The sequence below is a fragment of the Gavia stellata genome, chromosome 6, assembly GCF_030936135.1.
Source record: "Gavia stellata isolate bGavSte3 chromosome 6, bGavSte3.hap2, whole genome shotgun sequence".
Taxonomy (NCBI): Eukaryota; Metazoa; Chordata; class Aves; order Gaviiformes; family Gaviidae; genus Gavia; species Gavia stellata.
The window spans coordinates 21,567,164-21,591,482 of record NC_082599.1 but is presented as its reverse complement, the minus strand read 5'-3'; the positions used below and the strand labels follow the sequence as shown (position 1 = coordinate 21,591,482).

Sequence of the window (24,319 nt, the reverse complement as noted above, 5' to 3'; positions counted from 1 at the left end):
TCAGTTTTAAAAAGGAAAATCTGTCTTGTATACAAGTGCAAGTTCCAGTTACTTCAAAATATATATAGTAAATACATCCACCAGCTAGCTAAAATGAAAATAGCATTTGTGGAATGCAATAGCAAGGATACACAGAAGCAGGGCAGGTATAAGGTTAATAAACCTGTCAATGACTAAGTGCGCATGGAGTCCCAGGATTGGAATCCAATACACTCATCTACACCATGAGTTCTCAACAGTCCCTTGTACAAAAAATTGAAAGGCTAAAAGGCAAACTGCAGTGTTATACTTAAAGCTCTGTGAGATATTTCAAAGGCCTTGAATGTGTGGATATCCGTCTCATGAAGTCAGTTATAACCAATATTTTGAAAACATAAACTATGTGATTAAAATGCATCTGGTGCCTTACCTCAGGCCTTTAGTAATCGGATACAATGGCAGTGACTGTCTATTCTGAATTTAAAACTTAGAGAGTTTAGTATCATGACTTAATATAATGAGATCTATGATTGTTTTAAATCTTCCTGGATAAGCCTGTGCAATTCTATGCATGTTTATTTATAGTGAATTTAAACACAAATTATGAACATGTCCAAAAATATGTCACATTTCCAACCAGGTGTGTTAATTTTTATTCTTTAGATCAGGGATCAAAATGTATCCTATAGCGTTTGCACCTACTCATAACCTTTCCTTTCAATCTAGTCATTACTTGCAGCATTTCTTTGTTAAAAATCCAATAAAATAGACTTACAGGAGAAAATCCTACTCCTTGCATGGAGAATTTTCAGACAGAAAAAAAATATTATTTTCATTTCATAAATTATTTGACATTATGGCCTGAGATTTGTCATCTTTACTGAAAGAATCTGAGGATTCCAGGGAAGACATTGCTAATTCTTATTGTATTCCTGACTTCCAGTCTTCATACCACATGTATCGGGCTGTATCACATTGCTTTCATGACAAGGTTAAATACTTCTTTGAGATTTTGCATCCCTCTTCATGTGTAAGGCATGATGATCTTTTGGATCCCATGTGCTTTAGGGCAAACAATTTGCTATCTTACCCCAAATGAAAAGGAACTGAGCAAATTGTATCTTCAGCTCCTTATTTCTTATTCATGCCTGTTTTATCCCTCTGGGTAAGTGTGCTGCTTTAGAGCGGCATCTGCAGTGAGCAAGCACAGAATGTGGTGACCCATTCAGGTCTCACTCGTGGAGCTAACTGCAAGGAACTTACGTACACACGAATCTACATAAAGGCCCTGGGAATGAGAAAATTGTTTTGGAGCTGACTTCCACTTTAGCTTGGGGTTATAAGCACATAGATCTGAGGTACTCAAAGACTGACTTTAAGAAGTTCTGGCCATTTTTGCTCCAATAATTTTTAAAGCCCCTTTAAATTCCGTTAAAATAAAATTTAATACTCTCAAATAAATATGCAGAAAGCAGGTAATGAATGTGGTCACAGAAGGAAAAATGCACTGTGTGCACAATTAATGAGCATATACTAGACTCATGAAAGACACCTGGGACAATACTGTGGTGGACTTTTAGTGCAGTCTGCACCAAAAATTTGCATGCTCATAGTTTCGTGACATCCCCTGCGAAGATGTGTTAATGAAAGTTACAGCACAGAAGATCTGTGACAAAAGATGTTTCAAGGATATATCAAAAATGCATTGAGTCGGATGCATACTGACCCACCTTGAACACTGCAGGAAGAAATGACATTAAAGTGCTGTGAATCAAAGCACATAATTCCCATTAGTGCCAAAGAGAGAAGTATTTTAAGGAAGGCATATAAAGACAAAAAAGTCATTTTCAGTAAACACAGTTTGGGTGATAAGTGTCTTTCAGCCAAGCTGCTTGAATGTGTCTATAACCCTCAACATCTGTAAAACATGCTCATGGGGTATGCAAGTCACTTGGGGTACATTTTTAGTGCGATAAGTGGATATTCAGCCAGAGAACTTCCATGAATATTAACAAGCCTCTTGCAACTAAATCTCTGCACACCAGACTCAATATTTACCCCATCTATGAATTCTTAGTGGTTCTAGTTTAAACTACATTTATTTTTTGCCAACGCCTGATATTTTTAAACTTGCAGAATCTCAGCAAGGGCTTGTACCATGCAGAAAAAAATTAATGCTCTTTATATTAATGCATAGTTAATGGAAGAATCTGAATTCTTCAAATAATAACTTTTTCTAAACTATTACTATGCTGTTAACACTTCACATTTCAAAGTCATCAAGGGGGTTTGTGTGTATACATACATATATATATATATATATAGTGTAAAAAAAGCCACTGCGGAGCAGTAGTTGTGGCAGCACACCTGAACTCTGAGTGCTGGATCATACCTTTAGTGGTTGTTGACTCCTTGTGCAATTCCAAACAAGTTACTTGACCACTCTCGCTTTAGCAGACTTGTGCGAGTAGTTGAGGTAGTTGTTTGTGGCACTGTGTTGTCTGCTTTTAAGAGGATTTCATTTGCAACTTGTATTTGTAATGTCTTTGGCATTTCAAGATACTGGGCTGAAAGTTGCTAAAAAGAGACAAATCACTGTTCTTGTTTCAAGTAACTGCAGTTAAGTACTTTTCCTTCAGTCAGTTAATACTTTTCTCACATTTTTTTCTTCCCTTTGCCTCTCTACCCCCACTCTGGGGTTCACAGGCACAGCACTAGTTGTCCAGTGGGACCATGTACATCTGCAGGATAATTACAACCTGGGCAGTTTCACTTTTCAGGCCACCCTTCTCAATGATGGGCGTATCATTTTCGGCTACAAAGAAGTAAGTTGGGTCTGAAAGTTGTCATTTAAGTAGACAAATTACTTTATACCTGCCAGGAATTTCCCTACATTTTGGGGGGGGGATATTTGAAAGTTCAGCTGTATAAGATCATTTCATTATATTGCTTATAAGATCACTATTTTGCTGAAAATGACATTTTATTGTAAAAGTGATGTTCATGTGATGGACTGGAAAACCATCAACATGGCTCAAATGTGCTACTGCTGGATTTCACCTGACCTTTTTTGGGTGTGACTCTCTCTTCAAGATATACACATCTTTCTGTTATCCTCCTTATATTAAAAAAATGTAATCAGTGATATCACTGATTGTCCAGAGTTGGAGAAACCTGGCTTCTCTTCTCTCTCTGCTACAGACCAGTTGTGAGCCTTCAGTCTCATTTTTCATGCCTGTGTTGAAGCCATGCATCTGAATGAAGCAGAAATAATACTACCCCTCTCCCCTTCATTAGAAAGCTAGTGAGGATCTGAGTTATTCTACTAGCAGCAGTCGTATCTTCACCCAAGAGAGATGTCGTTGCACCTTGCAAACAGGATTGCTGCAGGATACTCTTACTGGATTAGTTTTGTAGACACAAGAAACTTCTGGTATGCCCACGTACCTGGCTTTCCTTATCTTATAAAAGACATGCTGATGCAAGGTCTGCTTTGGCTCTGTTTCTGAATGTTATGTACAGGTTAGTAGTCTTAATCTATAAAAATGCAGTTTATTTGCATTTTGACTCCAGCTTCATGAAAGCTTTTCTCTGCTTAGCACAATGGATCCTGTGCTTGATGAAAGGAGTGTGCACCAAAGCTTTGGTTGCTGAAACCTTTTTAAAGAAAGGACCACAGAAAAGTTCCTGCCTTCAAGACCCAGAGAAGTGGGGAGGGACACTACTTCAATTTGTAATTTTAAGATAAATTTGGCAAGAGCTATACATGCATTCTGACATTAAAAAGCTGACATTTTCAGGACACTACTATTCTTGGTTATGAGATGCTCTGCCCTGTCTGTTACTGTCCAGCCCTGTGCAAAATGGATCTAATATGGGTGATAGAAGCTGTTGCTCTAAATTGATAGTATCTTGCATTAATTTTGCATAAATGTAAATGATGATGCAGAGTGCCAGGCAGTGGAAAACTTTATTCATTTAGGAAGACAGGAGGAAATGGGCCACCTAATTAATCTCATGTGCTTCCCTAGAATTGCATGCAACTATGTCATTTAATCTGTGGATAAACAACTTCTATGCTATGATGGCTGCAGCACTGGAAGCTTCCTCCAAAACCACAGTGCTTTTTTGGGGGGGGGAGTTATTAACTTTCTTTTCATTAATCCTGAGACAGAAAGAATTGGAATTTACAAATGGGATGTATTTTCTGATGGAAAATACTGTCTAGATTACTGTTCTCGATGATTAAAGAATTCAGCATGAATTCTAAATATCTTTCTCCCTATTGTTAAAGTATATAATCCAAAATACAGATGTTAATGGCCCCAGGGCTAGTGTGTGTTTGGGAAGCTTATTCATAAACTGGTGACTTGCACAACACAAGAGTTCATATTGACTATGGTAGAGCTAACATTTATTTTGAAATTATTCTAGTTAAAATCCATCCTCTGAATGTAATGCCTTAAAACCCCTGCCACCCATTAGCAACCAATTGCACATTCCTAGCTTACTGCTCAACTGTTTAACACGTCAGCCTGTCGTGACATATCTTGCCATTCAGGTGAGGAATTCAGAACACTATCTGTCTGCTTGCTACCTATGTTTCACTGTAATTTTCAATAAATTATTTTATCATTTACCACAAGCCTTCTGTCAAAAGGGCATATTTCCTATCATCCTATTTTACCATCATATGGTAAAAGCCCATTTGATCTTGACATCTCATTCAAAAGATTTCACCTATAAAATGGCACCCAGTACACTCATCACTGAATGACTGAAGTATTCAGTTCTGTAAAATGACTAATTTTCCCCTACTTTAAAAATAAGCATATGTATTTGTAAAGGCAGATTTAATGACATTGTAGTTTTTCAAGAAAAGAAAAGTTTTCCTGGGTCATTGATTTCCTTCTACTTTGCCTGCATTTCTGTCTGTATGCCTAATTGTTTGACACAGGCTGTACCTCAGTTTGAAGAGGTGGCTATACTAACTTAATTTATGATTTCCTCACCTTACACAAACCCTTCCCTGTTTCTAAAACATGTACCCAAAATTTTGGCTGCTTCTTAAAGCTGCCAGTCTGTTAGACTGGACCCTACTACAACTTTCTTAGGAGTTTTAGAAAATGATTCTGCAAGTCCTTCACGCTCACTAGAATGCCCAGCACAAGAAAGTGGACATCTGCAGGGATTTTGGCAAAAATCTACTGAGATATTTCTGCTCCAAAATTTTCTAATCTCTGCTGAAGTTTTTGTTTGTATTTTCTGTTCAGCTTGGCTACTGCATCCTATTTTAGTACCAGATATCACTGAGTTATTCATGATTTTTATTAAACAGTGAAACTGAAAGTGATTTCAAGCTCTGAACCAAGTTGTAATGAAAAAAAATTTATTAAAAAAACCCCCCAAAACAACAAACAACTTGTGGCATTTGTACAGCAAGAACCCATCAGTCCTTCCTGGGGGGGGGGGGGAAGGAAAAAAAAAAAAAAAAAAGAGACATAAATTAGTTTGCTGTTAGCATAACTTTTGAGGGAAATATGCAAATTATTCAATCATTCACAAATTCAGAAAAAACATGTGTTATGGCACTAGACTTAAAATTAAGGAGGCTTATTCAAGGAGACTGAGTGCAACTTATCCTGGTTTGCACTCACACATAAAAATGAGTATAATTCTTTTCATGTGTCAGACACAATTTGTGCCTTGAGCTACCAGTTTTGCCAGCGTATTTTGTTGGTCACACACCTACTCATAATTCCAATTCCAACTACATTTTGTATCCATAAAACTCTGATTTCTTTCTTCATCTGCTGTGTTTCCACTCTAATGTGGAAGAGAAATAGTCAATGCGTCCTTCTCATCAGTGCTTTTTCTAACTTGATTTTCAATATCTTCTCTAGAGTACCCTCCTCAAAATCTTTTAAGACAGTTTCTTTGACAGTTAATATAAGCTTTTCTCTACAGTATTCTGAGACTGTGAATAATTCCCGTACTTTGTTTATACTTTCATGCTGGAGAAAGTTTATAGACTTATTTCTGAACTCAGTGAGTCTTTTATTTTGAAGACTTTGAAAATATGTCTTTCAGACTTCTTATGTCATATTCTCCAAAAACTGCATCAGAGCTAAGCTGACATAAGCCAAATTTAAATTGATGTATTACTAGCAGTATTTCCAAGCCACTTCTGTTTTTCGTGTTAACATCATTCCTTTTGTTATACCAAAGCAGATCATGTATGCAAGAACCCCTAAATAAACCAGCCAAACCAGTCACTAAATCAAGAAATGGAAATCTATGACACTCTTTAATTCATGAGAACTCACGTTTTCTGTTAATATTCCAAATTTAACTTTTCCTAGGCAGATATCAGTGTAATCAGGAAAAAGCACAGCTAAACGATATTTTGGGAACAAAGAGAAGAAAAACTACTGACGCTCAACTCAAATACCAGAACTCATGCCATCAATTGACATGTAGACAATACTGAATCCTCATTCACTGGATGTGTAACCAGCTTTTCACTTTGGCATTTTTCTGCTATGTGAAAAATATTGGCCAACAGTATAATTTTGGTAGTTTTACACAGGTAAAGCCAGAGAAAACTATTAGATTAGCTGAGCTAGCACCTTGTATCTCAGTTTCTTACACTTAATCCAGTTTCGTCTGTCTTCAGCCTGGTAATTTCTGGTTAACTGAAGGCCAACTTTGAAAAATAAGATATTCAACTGTGATCTGAAAGCAGCAAGGGGTAGAGAATCGTAATTTCCCTTGATAGTTTATCCCAGTGGTTAATAACATTCAATCATAAGAATGCGCCTTATTCTACTTTGAAGGTATCTGTCCGCAGCTTCCAGCTTCTGGTTATATCTTTCTGTGCTAGATGAAAAAACTCTGTAGCCCCTGAGAAATTTCTCCCCATGGCAGTACTTATTTATGGTAATCCAACCAGCTTTTGATTTTCCCTTTGAGAAGCCAAATAGATAGAGCTCTTTAGCTCTACTGTTAATGGCATTTGAGAACTGCAAGTTCTCAAATAAGCTTTCAAAATATTTTTATTACTCTATTAATCTTCCTTCTCTTAAGTTTTCAGCCTCTTTTTAAGAAATAGATCCTCCCAAAGTTTGTGTAACATTTCAGTAATGATATAATGTGCAGGTACAAGTAAAATGGCCACACCACTCCTAGGCTATATTCCACTGTTTGTGTAACCAAATAACGAATCAATTAAGTTTTCTTGCTGTGATGTCCCTTCTGACAGCTGGAGTTGTTCATCCACTACAATACTGAGATTCTTTCCAGAACTGCTGCTTTCCAGAACATGGTCCTCAAACCTTGCACTCTTTGTTCTCTGAGTTACAACTTTGCAATTTTTGCTAACTGAACCAGGCATTTCATTATTTTTACTCTGCCAGTGTCAACTGCAGAACTGCTAGGCAGTTTCCTTCCCAATCTTTGATAAAACTTTTGAATACTAGGTCTGATGTCTAGAGAAGGAAGATATGCTGTAAAGACACACTGTCAGTCTGAGCTGCTTCTTTAGTGATGGCTGTTGTTTGTGATCAGTCGGTGTAATTAACTATATTAATATTGTATAAATGTTACCTGTTGCTAAGTAAGTCAAACACCTTACAAAATTTTAAAGCTATTACATCTAGACAAGTATCAGCCAAGGCTGCAATCTTGCCCAAAGGATGAAATCAAACTTGATACCTATTTTCATACAACCATGTTGCCCAGCATCAATATCTCTGTTATGTAAAGCTGGACTGGTCTATGGCTATCTAAGTCTTTTTATTTCTTCCTCTAGGTATTGGCAAGTAAGCATCTCGCATTTTCCACATTTTCTATGACATCAATAATTTCCCTGCTATCCCGAGACATATTAAACATGAATATCATTGGGCCAGAGCTCTCTTCATATAGCTCTTCAAACAGTTTTCAGTACAAGTTAACTGAGCCATAAGCTTTTAAATGTTCATCCCAAGCTGAACTTTCACAGTTTGCGTGTTCAATAGTAGACAAGAGGTATTGCCTCCTCCTCCTTGTCTGATATTAGCACATCATCACACTTCATCTGCAACTGGGGGAAATAAATTACTGAAAATTACCGCCCTTTTCTGTGTTATCATTAACAATTGTTCCACCTCTAAGTATTGATGTGAATATTGTTATATAAGAAGCAAAGCAAACTGGGCTAAAATAAAAATTATAACCAGTAATTTCAATCTTCAGTAAATCCTTAGTCATATTATGCTGTATTGTATAAAATATTTATTTAGGACTTTTAACTTACACTGGTTAAATGTTCATTATGGCAGTGCTGTTATTTCTAGTCTGATTTTTTTTATTTTAGTATTTCATGCGTATCTTCCTGTTTTGTCTTCCAGATTCCTGTCGCTGTGACACAGATAAGTTCAACCAACCACCCAGTGAAAGTGGGACTCTCAGATGCATTTGTGGTTGTGCACAGGATCCAGCAAATTCCCAGTATGTAGGATTGTAGTGATGCTAATGGTTTGGAGGCTGAGAAACGAGTATAAGCTGATTTCATCAAGGATGATTAGCTGCACAACAAATCACTTAGCTAATTTCAGCTTGTTAATTCAAGTGTAATTTTATTTGCTTGATAATTCCCAATGTGGCTTTCGCTGTCATTGTTTCTTCTGAGCTGATAAATTAAGTAAATAAAACTAAACGGCCAGCTAAATAATGTAAAATTAAACTGTCAACCAGCACAATTTGGTATTCCATAAGATACTTTATCTGGAATATGTCTCCATATCCATAGTAGGGAAGAAGTACCAGTTCGGAAAAATCATCTGTATCCAAAATGAGAAAAATATCCAGGCTGGAATTTCTTGATACTTTACATTCTGAACTTCAAATACATATATATATTTTAGTGAGAGAAAAGAAGAGATGTAGTTATTAGGTAACATCTTGGGTTCACATAGTTGTGGCAACAGTAATGCAGATGACATTTAATTTTCTCTGGCATTAATTATATTTTGTGTGGTTTGACTGAAAACGAAAAGCAGGAAATCAAGTGTGATTTCCTTGATGCTTTGTTTTAACATACTGTGAACTGAACCCTCTGAGGTTGTTTAGCCATTAGAGAGTATGCTCACTTTCCAAGTGTGCTGGATTTGTTTACACATTTGGAGCAAATTTACTAAGTTCAATTTTTTATGATCCTCTAATAGCAGCGTGTAGATAAAAGAAGCTGCACTTGAAGCAGCCTCCTAGGACTGAGTTCAGGCATATTCTCCTAAAGTGAACCCTGACAGAGGCGTGATGCAGATTAAGCTCATACGGACTGACCTGATCCAGCCCATCTTTAAGTCTGCAGATGGGGCTGACGCTGAAGGTGCAGGTACCATTGCCTCTCAGCTTGTCCTCTCACCTCATCACATTTAAACAGTCTTTGATATGAGGGAGCATAAATCCTATGTCTTACATGTCCTGTCATGGGGAAGATGGAAAACTTCAGTGACTGTAATTACCAGAAAATCTGTCTAGTGTTTCATCTTAGACTTACGCTGTTCATTAAGTTACATTGAGGAATGGCAGATAAGAAGAGTAGAATGTGGGTAAAGAGTCTAACACATGCTGCTGCAGAACTGTTTTGATAGCATTATTTCTGTATTACTGGTATGCAATGCACTGTTTTTCTCCTTAACAACTGGTTCTGTGGATGGTGGTAATTCATTATTATTTTTCCTAGTTTGCAGCTTACACTAGAGCTAGTACTGATCAAGGGAACCATCAGTTCAAAATAGACTTTCCTGAAGCCAAATTGTGCCTTCCATGAAACAGGTTTATATTAGTATGTACAGACAGAATAATAGTGCTCTGACAGAACTGGTAAATAATGTTCACCTACAGAGAGCCAGTGTCAGATGCTCTTAAATCATGCATGTTCTTGCATTCTTGTTTTTCAGAGGTGTTAAATCAACAATGGCTCTAGTCAATTACTGAAAAAGTGATATGATAGAATTGCTGTTTTACTTCATTTGTTAGCTCCTTAATACAACGGAAGAATATAAATTGTTATTTGTTTGTCCCAAAAGAAGGGAAAGATAGTATAGCTATTAGTTCTTGCTCAACACCTTCGGGAAGACTTTTCCATCAAGAAAACCCAGTTTCCCTTTATGTTCATGGCTAGTTATAAAAAAAAAAACAAAAACCAAACCCAAATCAAACAAAAAAACCCCCCAACTCTACTGCTTCATGTTTGAGTTTTCTCAGTTATTTTTGTATACATCTTGCATTTGAAAAGGAATGAAACATTAAGTGCAACACAAGCCTGTTTGATAACCTTTGGAAATTTGATAATACTCTCAATTTTCAAAAATGCTGAATGTCTTTGGTGCACTCTGTATGCTAAGCATTCTAAAATTTCAGTGTAATAGTCCTAGTTTTATTGAAGTAATTTCGGAAGATTTAAACCTAACTGTTTATCAGTTTTTTTCAGACATACTGCCCAAAACATTATAAATAACATTTTTAATACTTCTGAAAGGTGAGTTCTGAAGGCAGGCAAACCTATTTCATTCTGAGGAGAGAAAAATGTGCTTTTTGATCAGCCATTTCATGTCAAAAGTGCAATTTAATGAGTGCTGAAAAGGATCCTCTTGAAGAGCCAAGAGTAAAAAGAAAGGTTTTTCTGAACTTTTTGAAATGGAGGACCTTAAGCATTTCATACCTATCTTTGTTAATATACTCCTACATGTAAAGGCTTTTCAGTAATACCCCTTTTATCTGTCCCTAAAAGAATACAGGTACCTACATTTTTTTCACCTTATCTTTTAAGAATTAGAGCACAGCAATGGGAGATTTTTGGCAGGTGGCTTTCTGCCTGTTTTCTATGTTTGATTTTTTTTTTTCTTGATCTGCTACTAATGCTTATATAGAGACAATGTCTTTATTTTTGAGCCTATATGTGGTACTATCATATTGATGCAGATTGGCCACTATTTTGTATTTTTATATATAGGTATAAATACATATGCCTGTATATACTCTAGAGGTGCTTTGGAATGAATGGTAATGTGTGAAGGGAAGCGAATTTTTGCTTGACACCAAGGTTAACAAGAAAAGCCCCAAATGCTGAGATTTATATGGCAGCAATATGGCAAATTAAGTCCATCGTTTAATTTCAGAGCAAAAGTTTCTGCTTCTTCCAGGTAATTCAAGTGAAGTGAGCCAGGGTCTGGACCTCTGCTTCTGATTTGTCTGATAAGTTAGAGGGACCACCCTGATTTCTTCTTCTTCAGACAGGCTGAACACTTCTACATTAACTATTTTTCCTTTTGTAACAAAGACACTAACAATGTTTAATGGATGTTGTCCAGTTAGACAACACAAGTTTGGTGAAGACAAAGCAGGGGAATAGCTTTACATGTTCCTCCAGCAAGTCTTCTCTCCTCCCTTTTCTTCAGCATCTTCACTGCATCAGGAACCTTGTCCCTGTCCCATTGCAACCACCTTCTCTTCCCTGTTCCCTCTTATTTGAACAGTCCTGTTCAACAATATATTCATCAATATATTCATCAATGACCTGGATGAAGTGAAAGAGTGTGCCCTCAGCAAGTTTGCTGATGACACAAAACTGGGAGGAGTGGCTGACACACCGGAAGGCTGCGCTGCCATTCAGCATCACCCAGACAGGCTGGAGAGTTGGGCAGAGAGGAACCTTATGAGATTCGACAAAGGCAAGTGTAGGGTACTGCACCTGGGGCAGAATAACCCCATGCATCAGTACAGGTTAGGGGCTGACCTGCTGGAGAGCAGCTCTGTGGAAAAGGACCTGGGAGTCCTGGGGGACAACAGGATGACCATGAGCCAGCAATGTGCCCGTGTGGCCAAGAAGGCCAATGGCATCCTGGGGTGCATCAAGAAGAGCGTGACAAGCAGGTCAAGGGAGGTTATCCTCCCCCTCTACTCTGCCCTACTGAGGCCACACCTGGAGTACTGTGTCCAGTTCTGGGCTCCCCGGTTCAAGAAGGACAGGGAACTGCTGGAGAGGGTACAGCCAAGGGCTACAAAGATGATGAGGGGACTGGAACATCTTTCTTATGAGGAAAGGCTGAGGGACTTGGGTCTTTTTAGTCTGGAGAAGAGAAGACTGAGAGGGGATCTTATTAATGCTCATAAATACTGGGTGGGTGCCAGGAGGATGGGGCCAGTCTTTTTTCAGTGGTGCCCAGTGGCAGGACAAGAGGTAACAGGCACAAACTTGGTCACAGGAAGTTCCATCTAAACATGAGGAGGAACTTGTTTACTTTGAGGGTGGCAGAGCGCTGGAACAAGCTGCCCAGAGAGGTTATGGAGTCTCCTTTTGTGGAGATATTCAAAACTCGCCTGGACATGATTCTATGCAATCTGCTCTAGGTGAACCTGCTCTGATGGGGGGTTTGGACTAGATGATCTCCAGAGGTCCCTTCCAACCCCTATCGTTCTGTGATTCTATGATTTTTTGTGTTTTTCTCAGCCATCCTTGGCATTCTGTTCATGGTCCTTCTTTCAGTTGTCTACGGTGTCCTTTGCTCTCCTTTCTGCAGACTCACAAGATCTATAATTTCATGACCCTCTTTCTTCCCCTACATCTTTCCTTTCCTTCAGGGTTACTACATTTCTCTCCTTTTTTTCAGTGATTTCTTCCCTTTTGTCTTTCAATTAGCTTTTTATTGTGCATGAAGAAGAAATGAAAAAGCATTTACTGCAACCCACTATTTTATTTTAGCAATGAAAAAGCCCACCAGTGATCTTGCCCAGATTGTGCTTTGTTTTCCATGAGAGCATGAAATACATTGGTAAAATGAGAAAGTGTCAGGTTCGTGGGGTCTACTTGTGAGTTGCTAGTCTTGCACTTACAGATAATGGCTAGGTTTTTCTCCATGATGAGACATATTTCTCCATGATCTTGGCCTCTGCCGTATTAGGTACAGCTCTTTTAGGAAATCCATACCTTGACAACCCAACATTTAATGACACTGAAATTACTCAACAACACTGTGTGCACAAATGAAATTGTAGCTGAGATATGTGTTAGTAATATTCCAGTTTCGGTGCAATTAGTGCCACTCAGTATATAGTGTAACTCAAGCATATAATTAAGTGACACCTCTGCATGTTGTAACTGTTTGCTGAAGATTTCTCTCCAGTTTGTTTACAGCACTGAACCTTAGCATTACATTCCTGAAGGGTAAAAGAAGAATAGCAGTTTATGTTGTGATATTTATTGTGTAAAGGTGAGCACCATCTGGGAAATCGCAAAGTCTGATTTGCTGCTGCCTTGCTGGTAATGTTGTCATTTACCTCTGTGCAAAGTGGGCCCCAAAGTTATCGCTCTAAATTCACAGTATTTTTTCTTGCTTTCCACTACTGTAACTAATTCCACAGAGTGCCAGCTCCTCCAGCCCTGTGTGTTTGTCTGCTGGCCCAACAGGGATTAGCCAGGCAGCTGGGTTCCTTGGCACTACATATCCGATTCAGGAGCAGTGAGGGAAAGAGATGGGCATGCTGCCAGTCTTTGGTGGCATAACAGCACTTCAGGGACCGGTACGAGGTGATCAAAGTTTAAAATCTTCTCATTTTAGCCAAAGCCTTAACTGGCCATTGACCAATCTCAGAATTAGGCAGTTCGGTGCATAGTGACTTAAGGGGATAAAGCTTGTTTTTCACACCTAGATCCTGTACTAAAAGCAACTGAGCTGGCATCAGGAATTGGGGTAAATCTGAAAGGACATGGAGAGTTTCAAAGCAAATGATGTGTGGTAGGCACAGAGTGTTGGTGCAGAACAGTTTTTTCTGCACTGTTCACAAAGCAGGTATTTTCAGAGCCTACATCACTGGTTTGCTTATTCACAGATTCTACATCTTTTGAGGTGCAGCTTCCAGGTTTTAAAGAATTTTTTAGTAACTTTTAGGAGAAGGATAAAATTAATACAATTAGGGAATTCGAGTTTTGATCTAGATTCAGACATGTGTGTAATAGTCCATGATCAACAGCAATTGAGGTGGTGGTTTGATTACAGGCATGTTTGATCCCAGTGTCAGTGCTTCGAGAATTAATTTGTTAATTTCAATAAGTTTAGCAATACAAAGCTGTTAAAAACAGAGAACAAAGATTGCTTTGACTTTCTGATTCCCTTACCTTTTATGGTGATAGCAATCAGACGTACCAGGCTGGCAAAATATACATTTACATGAAGATTTTATTCAGCCAGAGGTGCTAAACAAAGTCCCTATCAAGCAAAACAAGTGGCTGTATAGTACAGCAGTTCTGCCCCACCCTTCTGTTTCCCTTATATTTTTCACAAATTGCTTGCAGTGTAAGCTGGATATGGTTCATAAATTGTTTGCTTCAAATTGACTTCTGCATAATCAAGTGCACTCTCTTACCATTTATGTTTTCTCTATCAGCTAGACTTAAAAATGAAAGTGCAGCTGTATGAATACATATGGCCTTGTTTAGCAGTTTTTGCTGGGTGTGTGGCCGATCTCAATTCCCTAGAAATCTTTCACTGACAAAGATTTTTATTTGTGTGACCATATAATTTAAAAAATCAGACTGACTTCCCCAATATTTTCACATTTCACTCGGTTGCAGGTTTTAGCTGAGGAATGCTGTATGAGGAAAAAGTGTTTATGTGACAGAAAAGTACAAGAGAAATTGTGCATCTTTTGGACACCTACTTAGAATGGTTTATTACTAGCTACTGACCTTTCTCAGGTATGTTAGGAAGTCATTGGTTCTCTTCTGGCACCACTCCATCTCCAGAGCACTCCCCCTATTTAGTACATTTAGTTAACTCTGGAAATTCTGTTTCATAGAATATTTATATGCCATTATTTCGTTTAAAACTACTGTGATAAAACTACATAGAAATGTTTTGTCGCAACAGAATCTTGCACATCTATAATTTACCAATCCATTTCTTAATCCCTTGAAAGGATTCTTTCAATTGTCCTTCTGACCCACCACGTTCTCTCTCTAGGTGACTGAGGAATGTACTTACCTCAAGTAAGTACTGGTGTTTTATTCAGCTTTTTCTGCTGGGACTGTACTTTTGGTCTTGTACTCAAAGACAGCACATGTACATGCCACAGAAACAAACCATTGGAACAGGCTGCCCAGGGAGGTGGTGGAGTCACCATCACTGGAGGCGTTCAAGGAACGTGTGGACATGGCATTGCAGGACATAGTTTAGTGGGCATGATGGTGTTGGGTTGATGGTTGGACTTGATGATCTTACAGGTCTTTTCCAACCTTAATGATTCTGTGATTCTGTGAAAACAAAGAACAATTTGGACCATGCTGTAAATTAAACCAAATGTAAAAAAATAATTTATATCATTTGTTTAAAAAGAGTGTTTGAGATACTTAGACCTACAGAAAAGTAAAATATTTTTGTGACTAGGAAAAGAATATATACATATTTTCTGAAATTCAGAACAAGGAATGGTACTTCAAAAGTATATATACATGCAAAAAGTCCTTTTCCTTTTCTCTTTTCTCTATAATTCCTCTTTTCAGTAAAATACCTGCATGTGATGCTTAAATTTTTCTCTGTAACTACATCAAATGATTTCACTAGTTCTTGTCAAGTTAGGGTGCATACTGAAGTACATGGGCTCATAAGCTCTTTGTGATTCTGCACTTGTACTTGTTTGTGAAAGAGCTAAATAGGCAGCATAAGTCAAAGATGAACAAGTTCCACCTGAGTGAAAGGCACTGTATGACTTCGGTTGGAGCAGGAGTGTGTGTGGAGACGTTGAGGGGGAAAGTGTCAGGGGAGAGTATTCATTTTTCTGTTTATCCTGTTGAGTTTAGCTTTTCTAGCCGGTTTTGTTAAGGTGATACAGGCTCAGAATTCTAAATAGGGAGGAAAAAGTGCATTTTGAGGAGCTAAGCATGGCATGTTTCAAGTCAAACTTTTAAAAGAATCTACACCTGCATTTTTTTTACAACCTGGCCATGCAGATAAATTTGAACTCTCGTGTTTCCAGCCACCTGCCCGCAAGTATATACAAAGCTGTTAGAAGGTGACTTTGCAAATACCTCTCTGTGCTTAGGTTTCTTCCAGTAGATAGATCCCTTGTATGCAAACTCACCACCTGTGGTTGGCAGAGTCTTCTTCCTGAACAAGAAAAGATCAAACCTGAGTCTACCAGGAAGTGGGATTTAATGGGTTCAACAGTCACATTGAACTATACGTGATAAGAAATTATTTTTTTGATAACAAACTTAATTCTCTTAAAATCAGGGTTTTTTAGAAATTTCATGACTGGGTGAAATAAAAGTGCCTGTGACCTGAGTCACAGATTCTTATTGGATTTTTAGAAAGCCAGAAGCTCCTTAGTTCTTGTAGGCCCTGTGAGGAGTCTGTTAGGAAAGGTTCCAAGTAAACAGGATTATAGCATGCCAGTGTGTACCACTACTGATGAGATGAAATGGAGTTCATTTAAAGTGCCGGCACCCATCATTTTAATTTACGTATTCATTTGCTTATTTTTTTGGACAGAAGGATAAAGATTTCCGTGGAAACAAATTACAGCCTTCAGCATTGACAGGAGTTAATTTCAAACACATTTCCTGATCACTCTAATTTGGCAGATGCTTTTATGGGACTTACCATCTTGGGAGCATAAACCTCTCACTGCTGGCAAGAGATTTTCCCCACCCCAGCACAAGGTTAGCTTTGTTTAGAAAACCCTTTCTGTCCAGTGGGTTTGAAGTACATGGTTAAGGCATTTATTGGGGTAAATATTTGGCACATCCCCATATCTGTCTTTTAACTAGTCAGAATGACTTTGCAGGTGAAACATAAAACTAGCTCAATTATAGGTGCATTTCATACTGAAAGACAAATCCGCTATCAGGAGGGGTGAAGCCATAGCAAAGTCGGCTTCAAAAAATGGCAAGAGGAACTGCTTGGCAAAGGTGCTGACTTGGAGCTAAACAGAAATATTATTGTCTGAAAGTCAGACACTGCCTACCTGTGCCTGGGAGCTTATGCGGTGAGAGAGGGCAGAGAAGCTGCTTCACCCACAGCAACCCTGGCTGATGCAGCAGAGAGTTATCCCACCCAGCACAGCTCTGCTTCTGCCTCCCCATCCCTCCTCAGAGATTCCCATGTTTATTCCAACTGACACGAATAGCTTGATGGTTATTTTCTGTGGGATTCCCACACTTGTGCTTTTAGAGGCTGGCCATCCCTCTTTTCTTAGAAAACCTCATCTGCTTGAGCCAAGAGGCACCTTAGCCACAGGATACCTTAGTGCACTTTCTCTCTTCCCTTAAAAATTAGTATTTATTGCTTGATTGATTTTAGTTGAGGTTCCATTTTCTGTCTGAAAAATGCCTACAACATCCTTCCTAACAAGAGATTGCAAAAGACACTTCAGATTTGGTGCTATGTGATTGCTTAACAGCTGGGAAGCCCATGTGAGCCCACTTCAAGCTGCAGAAACACAGCCTTTATACCAAGCAACAAGGTGTGCCCTAATCCATACAGGGCTGGCAACACAGAAGACCACCTAAGATTGAGTTTGTGGCTGTCTGCAATTCCTTTTCTTCTATTGCATGCAGACTCAGACCGGTCATTGACCAGAGTAACCTGTTAATCCTTTGTATGTAACCGTTTATTCCTCTCTGGCATGATTCCACAGGGTCAGTGATTGTATTTAGCATTGATTTCAAGTTGTTTAGCAGACCTTCAAAAAGGACATAAATTTGAATCCAGTGCACCAGGAAATCATCGAGTCAGATTGGCAGTATAGGCTGTACTTTTAATTTGCCAATATATAAGCTCACCAGTCTGCATTGCAGCCATGCACTTAAAATCTGGAATATTCAGAATACATGATAGGATATTGATCTGGAAACTAACAATTATGTAATTTTTTTCACACTTATCTTCTGCTTGGGTCTTACAGTTGTCTGTGTGTTGAAAGCCAATAAGAACAGTCCGTTGACTATATTGAAATTCTGCTATGAGAAACTTAGATGCAGTCAGCATGTGTAAAGATTATGCATAACATAGGCTGTTTAGGAAGACTTGTCTTCTTTAATATAATGTTATAATATGAAAAATGTTCTAGTGCATTTAGATGTAAGCTAGCTTGTAGCTAACAAATTTGATTAAGCAATGAAATCAGTTTTGTTTGCACATCTTGACAAGAACTGACAAAGTGAGTATATAAAGCATTTCTCTCAAGTCCGTAAACTGAGAAACGTCTTAGGAAAGCAAGCATCTGAAATATACCCTAAAATGTCTGACCATATACTCTCTACAATTTCTGCCTAAATGAATGACTAAGATGCTTGAGAGCACACTCAGCATTTTCATAATCCTTTACCAGGAATAGGTACCTATTCTGTCAGCTCTGATGGTTTCACAAGTGAAAAATTCTCTGTTTATATCTTTTACATGTTCCTTCATGGTGTCTAAAGCTAAAAATACATTCTTGAGGAAAATTGGTGTCATGTGTGCACCTAAGGAACAGTGAGCAATCATTACAACCACTATTTTTCACAATCTACAGACTGAAAAATAGTAAAGTGTGAAAATATTTTTATTTTTCTTTCCTGGTAGATGTCCGTAGAAGAACAATTTATGAGTACCACAGGGTGGAGCTACAGATGTCAAAGATTACCAACCTCTCAGCTGTTGAAATGATACCTCTTCCAAGTAAGTAAAACATAACATGGGCAGGAGCCAGATCTGGGAAGGAGCTGCTTTCCACTCCCAGCAACACATACACAATTTTAAATATATTGTTTTATCTGTGGACTTGGAATTATGGACAGATTCATTTATCCTCTCTCAGATTTATTCCCAGATGGATGATGCATTGTCCAGTGCATCTTCATGTATCTCAAGTTAATTTATAGTTATACAGCTCCCAGTAGGTTTTGAATGAAATCTGTGCCAAAGCATTTTTTCAGAAGAATGATTATATTTCCTTTAAATTTGTTTCCTCAACAAAAAAAGAACAGTTTTCATGCTTGCAAGGCAAACACAAATTCTTCTGTGTCCTGTGCATCACATTGCAAAGGAATATCCCCAAACACATTTTACAGCTCATCTGCCTCTTTTGTCCAAGGTAAAACTACATTGTCTGGAAATCTCTCGGCTTAAACTGCCAGCTGTACTACTGTGACAAAACCAGAAACAGCTATTTTTCTTTTTTCTAATCCAATTACAGCTCTTGCACACTTTTCTGTCAGTCTTATTATCTGCTTATGTCTGAATGTTAGCAACACAAAGGAACACTGGAGCCAGGAAAGAAAGCAAGTTAAGGAAATACTTAATATTAAGCAGAAAGATAAAAATTTAGCAATGAAGCTGAATGAACAGTTGTGGAAGTGGGAATACATTTACAAATGGAATCCTACAGATAAAATATACCTCTGTGCATATGGTTGTGCAATGCATTGTAATAGGCTGGTTTTAGTATCTTAATTTGGACATGTGGGAACCTGTTGAGTCCCTAAGTATATATTATCAGAAGATGTATCCTTCTTTTGTGTTTTTTATGACAATTATTTGTGAGTCTAATGTAATAATTTGTGTTTGTTTATCTACATCTCAGCTTGTCTCCAGTTTACCAGCTGTGGTCCCTGTGTCACTGCCCAGATTGGTTTCAACTGCAGCTGGTGCAGTAAACTCCAAAGGTAAAAAAAAAGAATTTTTCTTTTTTGCATAGGTATGCAGCAGTGCTCAAGGGATATTCAAAACCATTGCCCATCAGTTATTCAGTACAAAGGGTTGTTATATTTAGGTCTTATATATATGTATTCACACAAACATACACCTCAGTTGCAATCACTAGCAACACATCATTGTCCCATTTCATTTCAGCCAGAATATTATGCAAGAACGGTCAAAACAGTTGTTTTGGGACTTAAGCCCTTGTTCCTATTTCCTTAACCCTACTTTAAAATCCTTTTGAAGGAGAACAAGAAGTAGAAATCATAATAAAATTCATATTTTCTCCCTATATAACTGGCTTCATCAAAAATAATTTAACCACATGGAGACGTGGGGTAGTAATGTAACTATAAAGACATACTTGTGGTCTTAACAGTAGGGAGACAGACATATCCAAAGACTCAGTCTTTTCTCTTTTAACCTCTCATTATACTTAGTGGGTACATTGGGGCTCCTCAGCCTCTCACTGCCACATTGACGAGGACAGTCAAGTCAGTAGCAGGAGTGATTTAGAATCTGAGGAGCAGCTGGAGCACAGACAGCAAAATGGAAACTCTGCGGCTGTAGCTTTTCCAAAAAGTTCTTCAGTCGCTGACCTTCATTGATCTTCATAGCAAGAATTTATTTAGCACCAGTTCTCTGGCACAAAATACAGTATCATAATAGGTATTTATTATTGTGGTGTTTTTCAACCCTAGTTATTAGGTTCAGAAATGTTATGTATAAAAAGGATGCATAATGAAAGGAGAAAATGCTATTAGCAGTCTAAAACAATGTAATAATTTCATACCGTGCTGAAGAATTGATAAATAGCTAATGAACGTGGTACAGAATTAGGAACTTCAGGTCACTTTTATTATGTTTTCTTAGTTTTCTACTCCCTTAGTAAGTCATTTGAGAACTCACTTTGTTGTCAGTTTGTCTTGCAAAAAACTCTTCAGTAGCATTAGAGCTAAATTAAATTGTTTCACAGGAAACATATCAAACATCTTCAAGAGTAAGGATACTTGCAGAAAAGTGTTCCAAGCAAACATGAAGAGACCTTGCTTGTTTTAGCCAATTTCTTTCTTTCAAGCATTGCTTGATTCTACTTCCATTAATAAATGTTGTAGCACTGAGACTCTGTTGGCTTTGGTTTGACCAAGGTCTGTAGCTTTGTGGCCAGTGTTCTCACTTCTCTTTGGATAAACTCAATTCTAGCAGGTAAGATTTGAAGAGATGGTAAAGTTCAGACCTCTTATGAAGAACAGGAAAACCTTGAGATCCTTTGTTTTGCTCCATAGTTTCTCTAGAACTGAGTTTCCTGAGTTCTGGAATTGCTGGAAAACCTGTTTCTCTCACTGAGGCACAAATTCACTGTGGAGAACTCAAAGAGTTTTATCCTTCACCTTTAGGAGGAAGAAACCCCAGGCGTGTAGTTGCACTATGTTCCCTTTCATGTATTTAGGTGAATTTGTGTCTGCCCCTTCACAAACTGGCACTATTTACTGCTGAAAAATATACAGTCTCAACACACCTATTTCTATTCAATTAAAGTTCGCAGGAAAAAAATCTTGCTATTCATTTTGCCTGTGAAGATCACACTGCAATCAAAGATGAACCCACTGTGAGGCAGTTCTGCACTGTTTCCTAAAAACAGCTGGTTCGACGCTGCAGCACAGTTGTGCCTTTGACAAGCTGCAGCAGATAGACTGCACAGTTTTATTGCTATTAATTAGCCCATTACTGACAGTAGTGAGACTGTCATTTCATACAGGGTGTGTTTGGACATTGACTAGCAGCAAAAGCAGGAACTGGAGTTGATTCCTTAAAAAAAAGATGGATTCAGAAAAGCAAACTAACATTATGCCTCTACACGGGAATTTCAATAGTTTAAAAACAGTCATAGCATCCAGTCTGCATCTATAAAGATGAGTGATATTCAGTCAGGTTTAAGCAAATGGAGAATTCTGTACAGAATCATAAAATAGTTCAGAATGGAAGGATCCATTAGAGGTCATCTAGCTTAACCTCCCGCTCAAAGCAGGGCCAGCTGTGAGATCAGACCAGTTTGTCCATGACTTTGTTCAGCCAGGTCTTGAAAACCTCTGAGGCTATGGTCCAGTCCCCTGAACTTCCTAATTTTATACCAGATTTTACACCTTATTTTTTAAACTCTTATCTCCTCTGGAAACTTGGCTCTGGTGATGATGTCTGCCTCAGGCCCCATTGCGTTTCTTGGCCACTCTCCTCCAGCTTCTGAAATGAGCAGCTCATTTCAGTTAATTCAGTTTTACAGAGAAACAGATCTGAAATAATAAGTGGACACATATTTTGTGAAAAGAGGCAACTTGCTTTCCAGAATGTGAAGACTTAGTTAGGGTACATTACACTTCAGGATCATTGTGATCAGGACTCATCCCTGTTTCAGCTTTGACAATTTTCTGCTCCCTACCAGTTCTGGATACTCTCACCTGCCTTCTAGTCCAGTGCCTCACTTCTTTTACCTTGCTGTTCCTCAGCATGTTTATTCATTTTAGGGAGATACAAAAAAAATCCTTATCACATTCTCAGTGGAGATGTCTGGATCACAGGACAGTACTCAGAATCATTTACTTCAGTACCACATTGTGGTTTTGCTCCCCTCAAAAACAAACTCGCTGTGTTAAAATGTTCTTTTTGCATGTGATAAAGCCCTTGCTCAACAAGAAAACTTAACTATCCTGGTTAAGTATCATAAAGGATGGAAAGTTGTGAGTTCTTTCATCGCAGTGCTCCAGCTTTTTCTGTGTGTCACTGCTCTTCAGTCACCAGCCTTGTAAATCAACTTAGATTTCTATCTCCTGTTGTAATGTACATTGCTCTGCTGCAGCAGGATAAAATCTGCTTGGAAAAACAAGGGCAAAGCATTACATGAAGTATTAACTTAGACATTTCAGAAGTGCTTAAAGTACAAAGAAAATTAATATTTACAGTCCACTTTCAAATGAGTGCTCATAGGGGTTTTTGAAGTAAGCAGAAGCAGATGCTTAGGGGTAATGCCGGAGTAGCGCAAAGCTGACTGAGCACACTGGTCTGGGAGATGAGAAACCAAAAGCTGTCTGTCTTGGCTGTAGGCAGAGCCCAGGGTAGGGAAGGCAATTAGCCTTTGGTGCAAAAGCCTGAAAGAGGCTTTGACCTTGATAGTGACGGGTTTCCAGTGTGGCAATAATCTACCGACTGATCTAGTGCTCCGATTTCTGCAGAGGGAGAATGCCTTTTTGCTAGTGAGGAGACTGTTAGGGAGCAATGAGGGTCAGATATGGCTGTAACAGACAGAGCCACAGTAGCACTTTAGTGCTCTAAAGTGAGATCTCCCAGAGCAGACAGACTTCCGTGTGGGTAACAAGCAAACACGTATCCATCAGGAAACAAAACTCTACACCAAGTCTACAACCCTTTATTCTCAAGAAGTTATGACCCCATTTAGCCAGAGCAACATTACTACCAAAAACAGCATCTTGTATTTTTTTTTCCTTGCATAAAATTTAAACCATATATTGAATCATTCATACAAAAAAGTACAGTTGTTGGAAAAATGGGAAGTTTATATAAAATCTGTAACTGCACAAGGAAAATTGATCAGCAGAGCCACTGCAGAATAACTGTACTCCCCCATGTGGGCAATCCGTGTTGGAAAGAAAATAACTTTATTCTACAACAGTGGATTGTTTCCTACCTGTAACTTCAGCCCAGCTGCTGTGCAAACTCTGCAGTCTTTGGAGATGCAGGTTCTTCTTGTAGGTGATTCAGAGCAAAATCCTCTATTCCTGTCACTTTCTGCAAGTTTAAATCACAGTTTCCCTTTTCATAAGGGATCATCAAACTATCCACTCTGAAATCCAAAATGACATATGTCATACAGTTTCATCATGACTAAAGCAAAGACACATGATTTTCTCCTGACTTCAGCAGGTGGAGGATCCTTCTAGGAGCTAATTTTTTTTTGAACTATGTATGTTCCATAACTGTTCCATAAGTAAAACTGTTTCATACATAAAAAAGACTAACTATAAATATGTAAGCTAAGATGGTATCATAGCTTTCTCCTACACAAAGATCTATGTCTCTAAAATGCCAGAAACATGTGGCATCTGCCTCATAGTAAACATCTGTGGCTGAAACTTGGATTATTTGCTCCTCATTATCTCTGACTTCCCAGCATGTAAAAAATGGGAGAATTCATTAATGTTAGATCTGTTTATATCATCTTTTCATGCTTCTGAAAATGTTTGTATACTCTGGGCACTTGGTATAGCCTCCATGTTAGAGATGTCATTTTCTAGGAAAGTTTTTGGAAGCTTTAAGGCAACTTTGCTGTTATATTACAGGTTCAATTTGTACAACTTGCTCGAATTACTGAAATAGTGAGTTCCCTTGGAAATATTTGAAGTTAATTGCCCAAGAAATAAATTCTGTTTATTAACTTTGAAAGAGTTGGCACTGAAATAGAATGGAAATATGATGCTTAAATGATCAAGGAATTTTTAAAAGCCACCTTTATATAAAGTTTTGAAAATATTTATGTTCAGATTTGGTAGATATTGATGTTTTTCTTTTGATGAACTTCAGGAAAGTCTCAGATTTCGGCAGTGAAG

General features: G+C 38.2%; 1 protein-coding gene across 1 annotated transcript in view; it reads left to right on the top strand.

The window, feature by feature from the left end:
• PLXDC2 (plexin domain containing 2) overlaps window positions 1–24,319 on the top strand; it is a 283,797-nt gene that overhangs the window by 205,825 nt on the left and 53,653 nt on the right. The window contains exons 6-9 of the mRNA XM_059818461.1: window positions 2,686–2,804; window positions 8,370–8,469; window positions 18,585–18,680; window positions 19,585–19,666. Coding sequence (XP_059674444.1) covers window positions 2,686–2,804; window positions 8,370–8,469; window positions 18,585–18,680; window positions 19,585–19,666 — 397 coding nt within the window. The remainder of the gene's footprint in view (window positions 1–2,685; window positions 2,805–8,369; window positions 8,470–18,584; window positions 18,681–19,584; window positions 19,667–24,319) is intronic.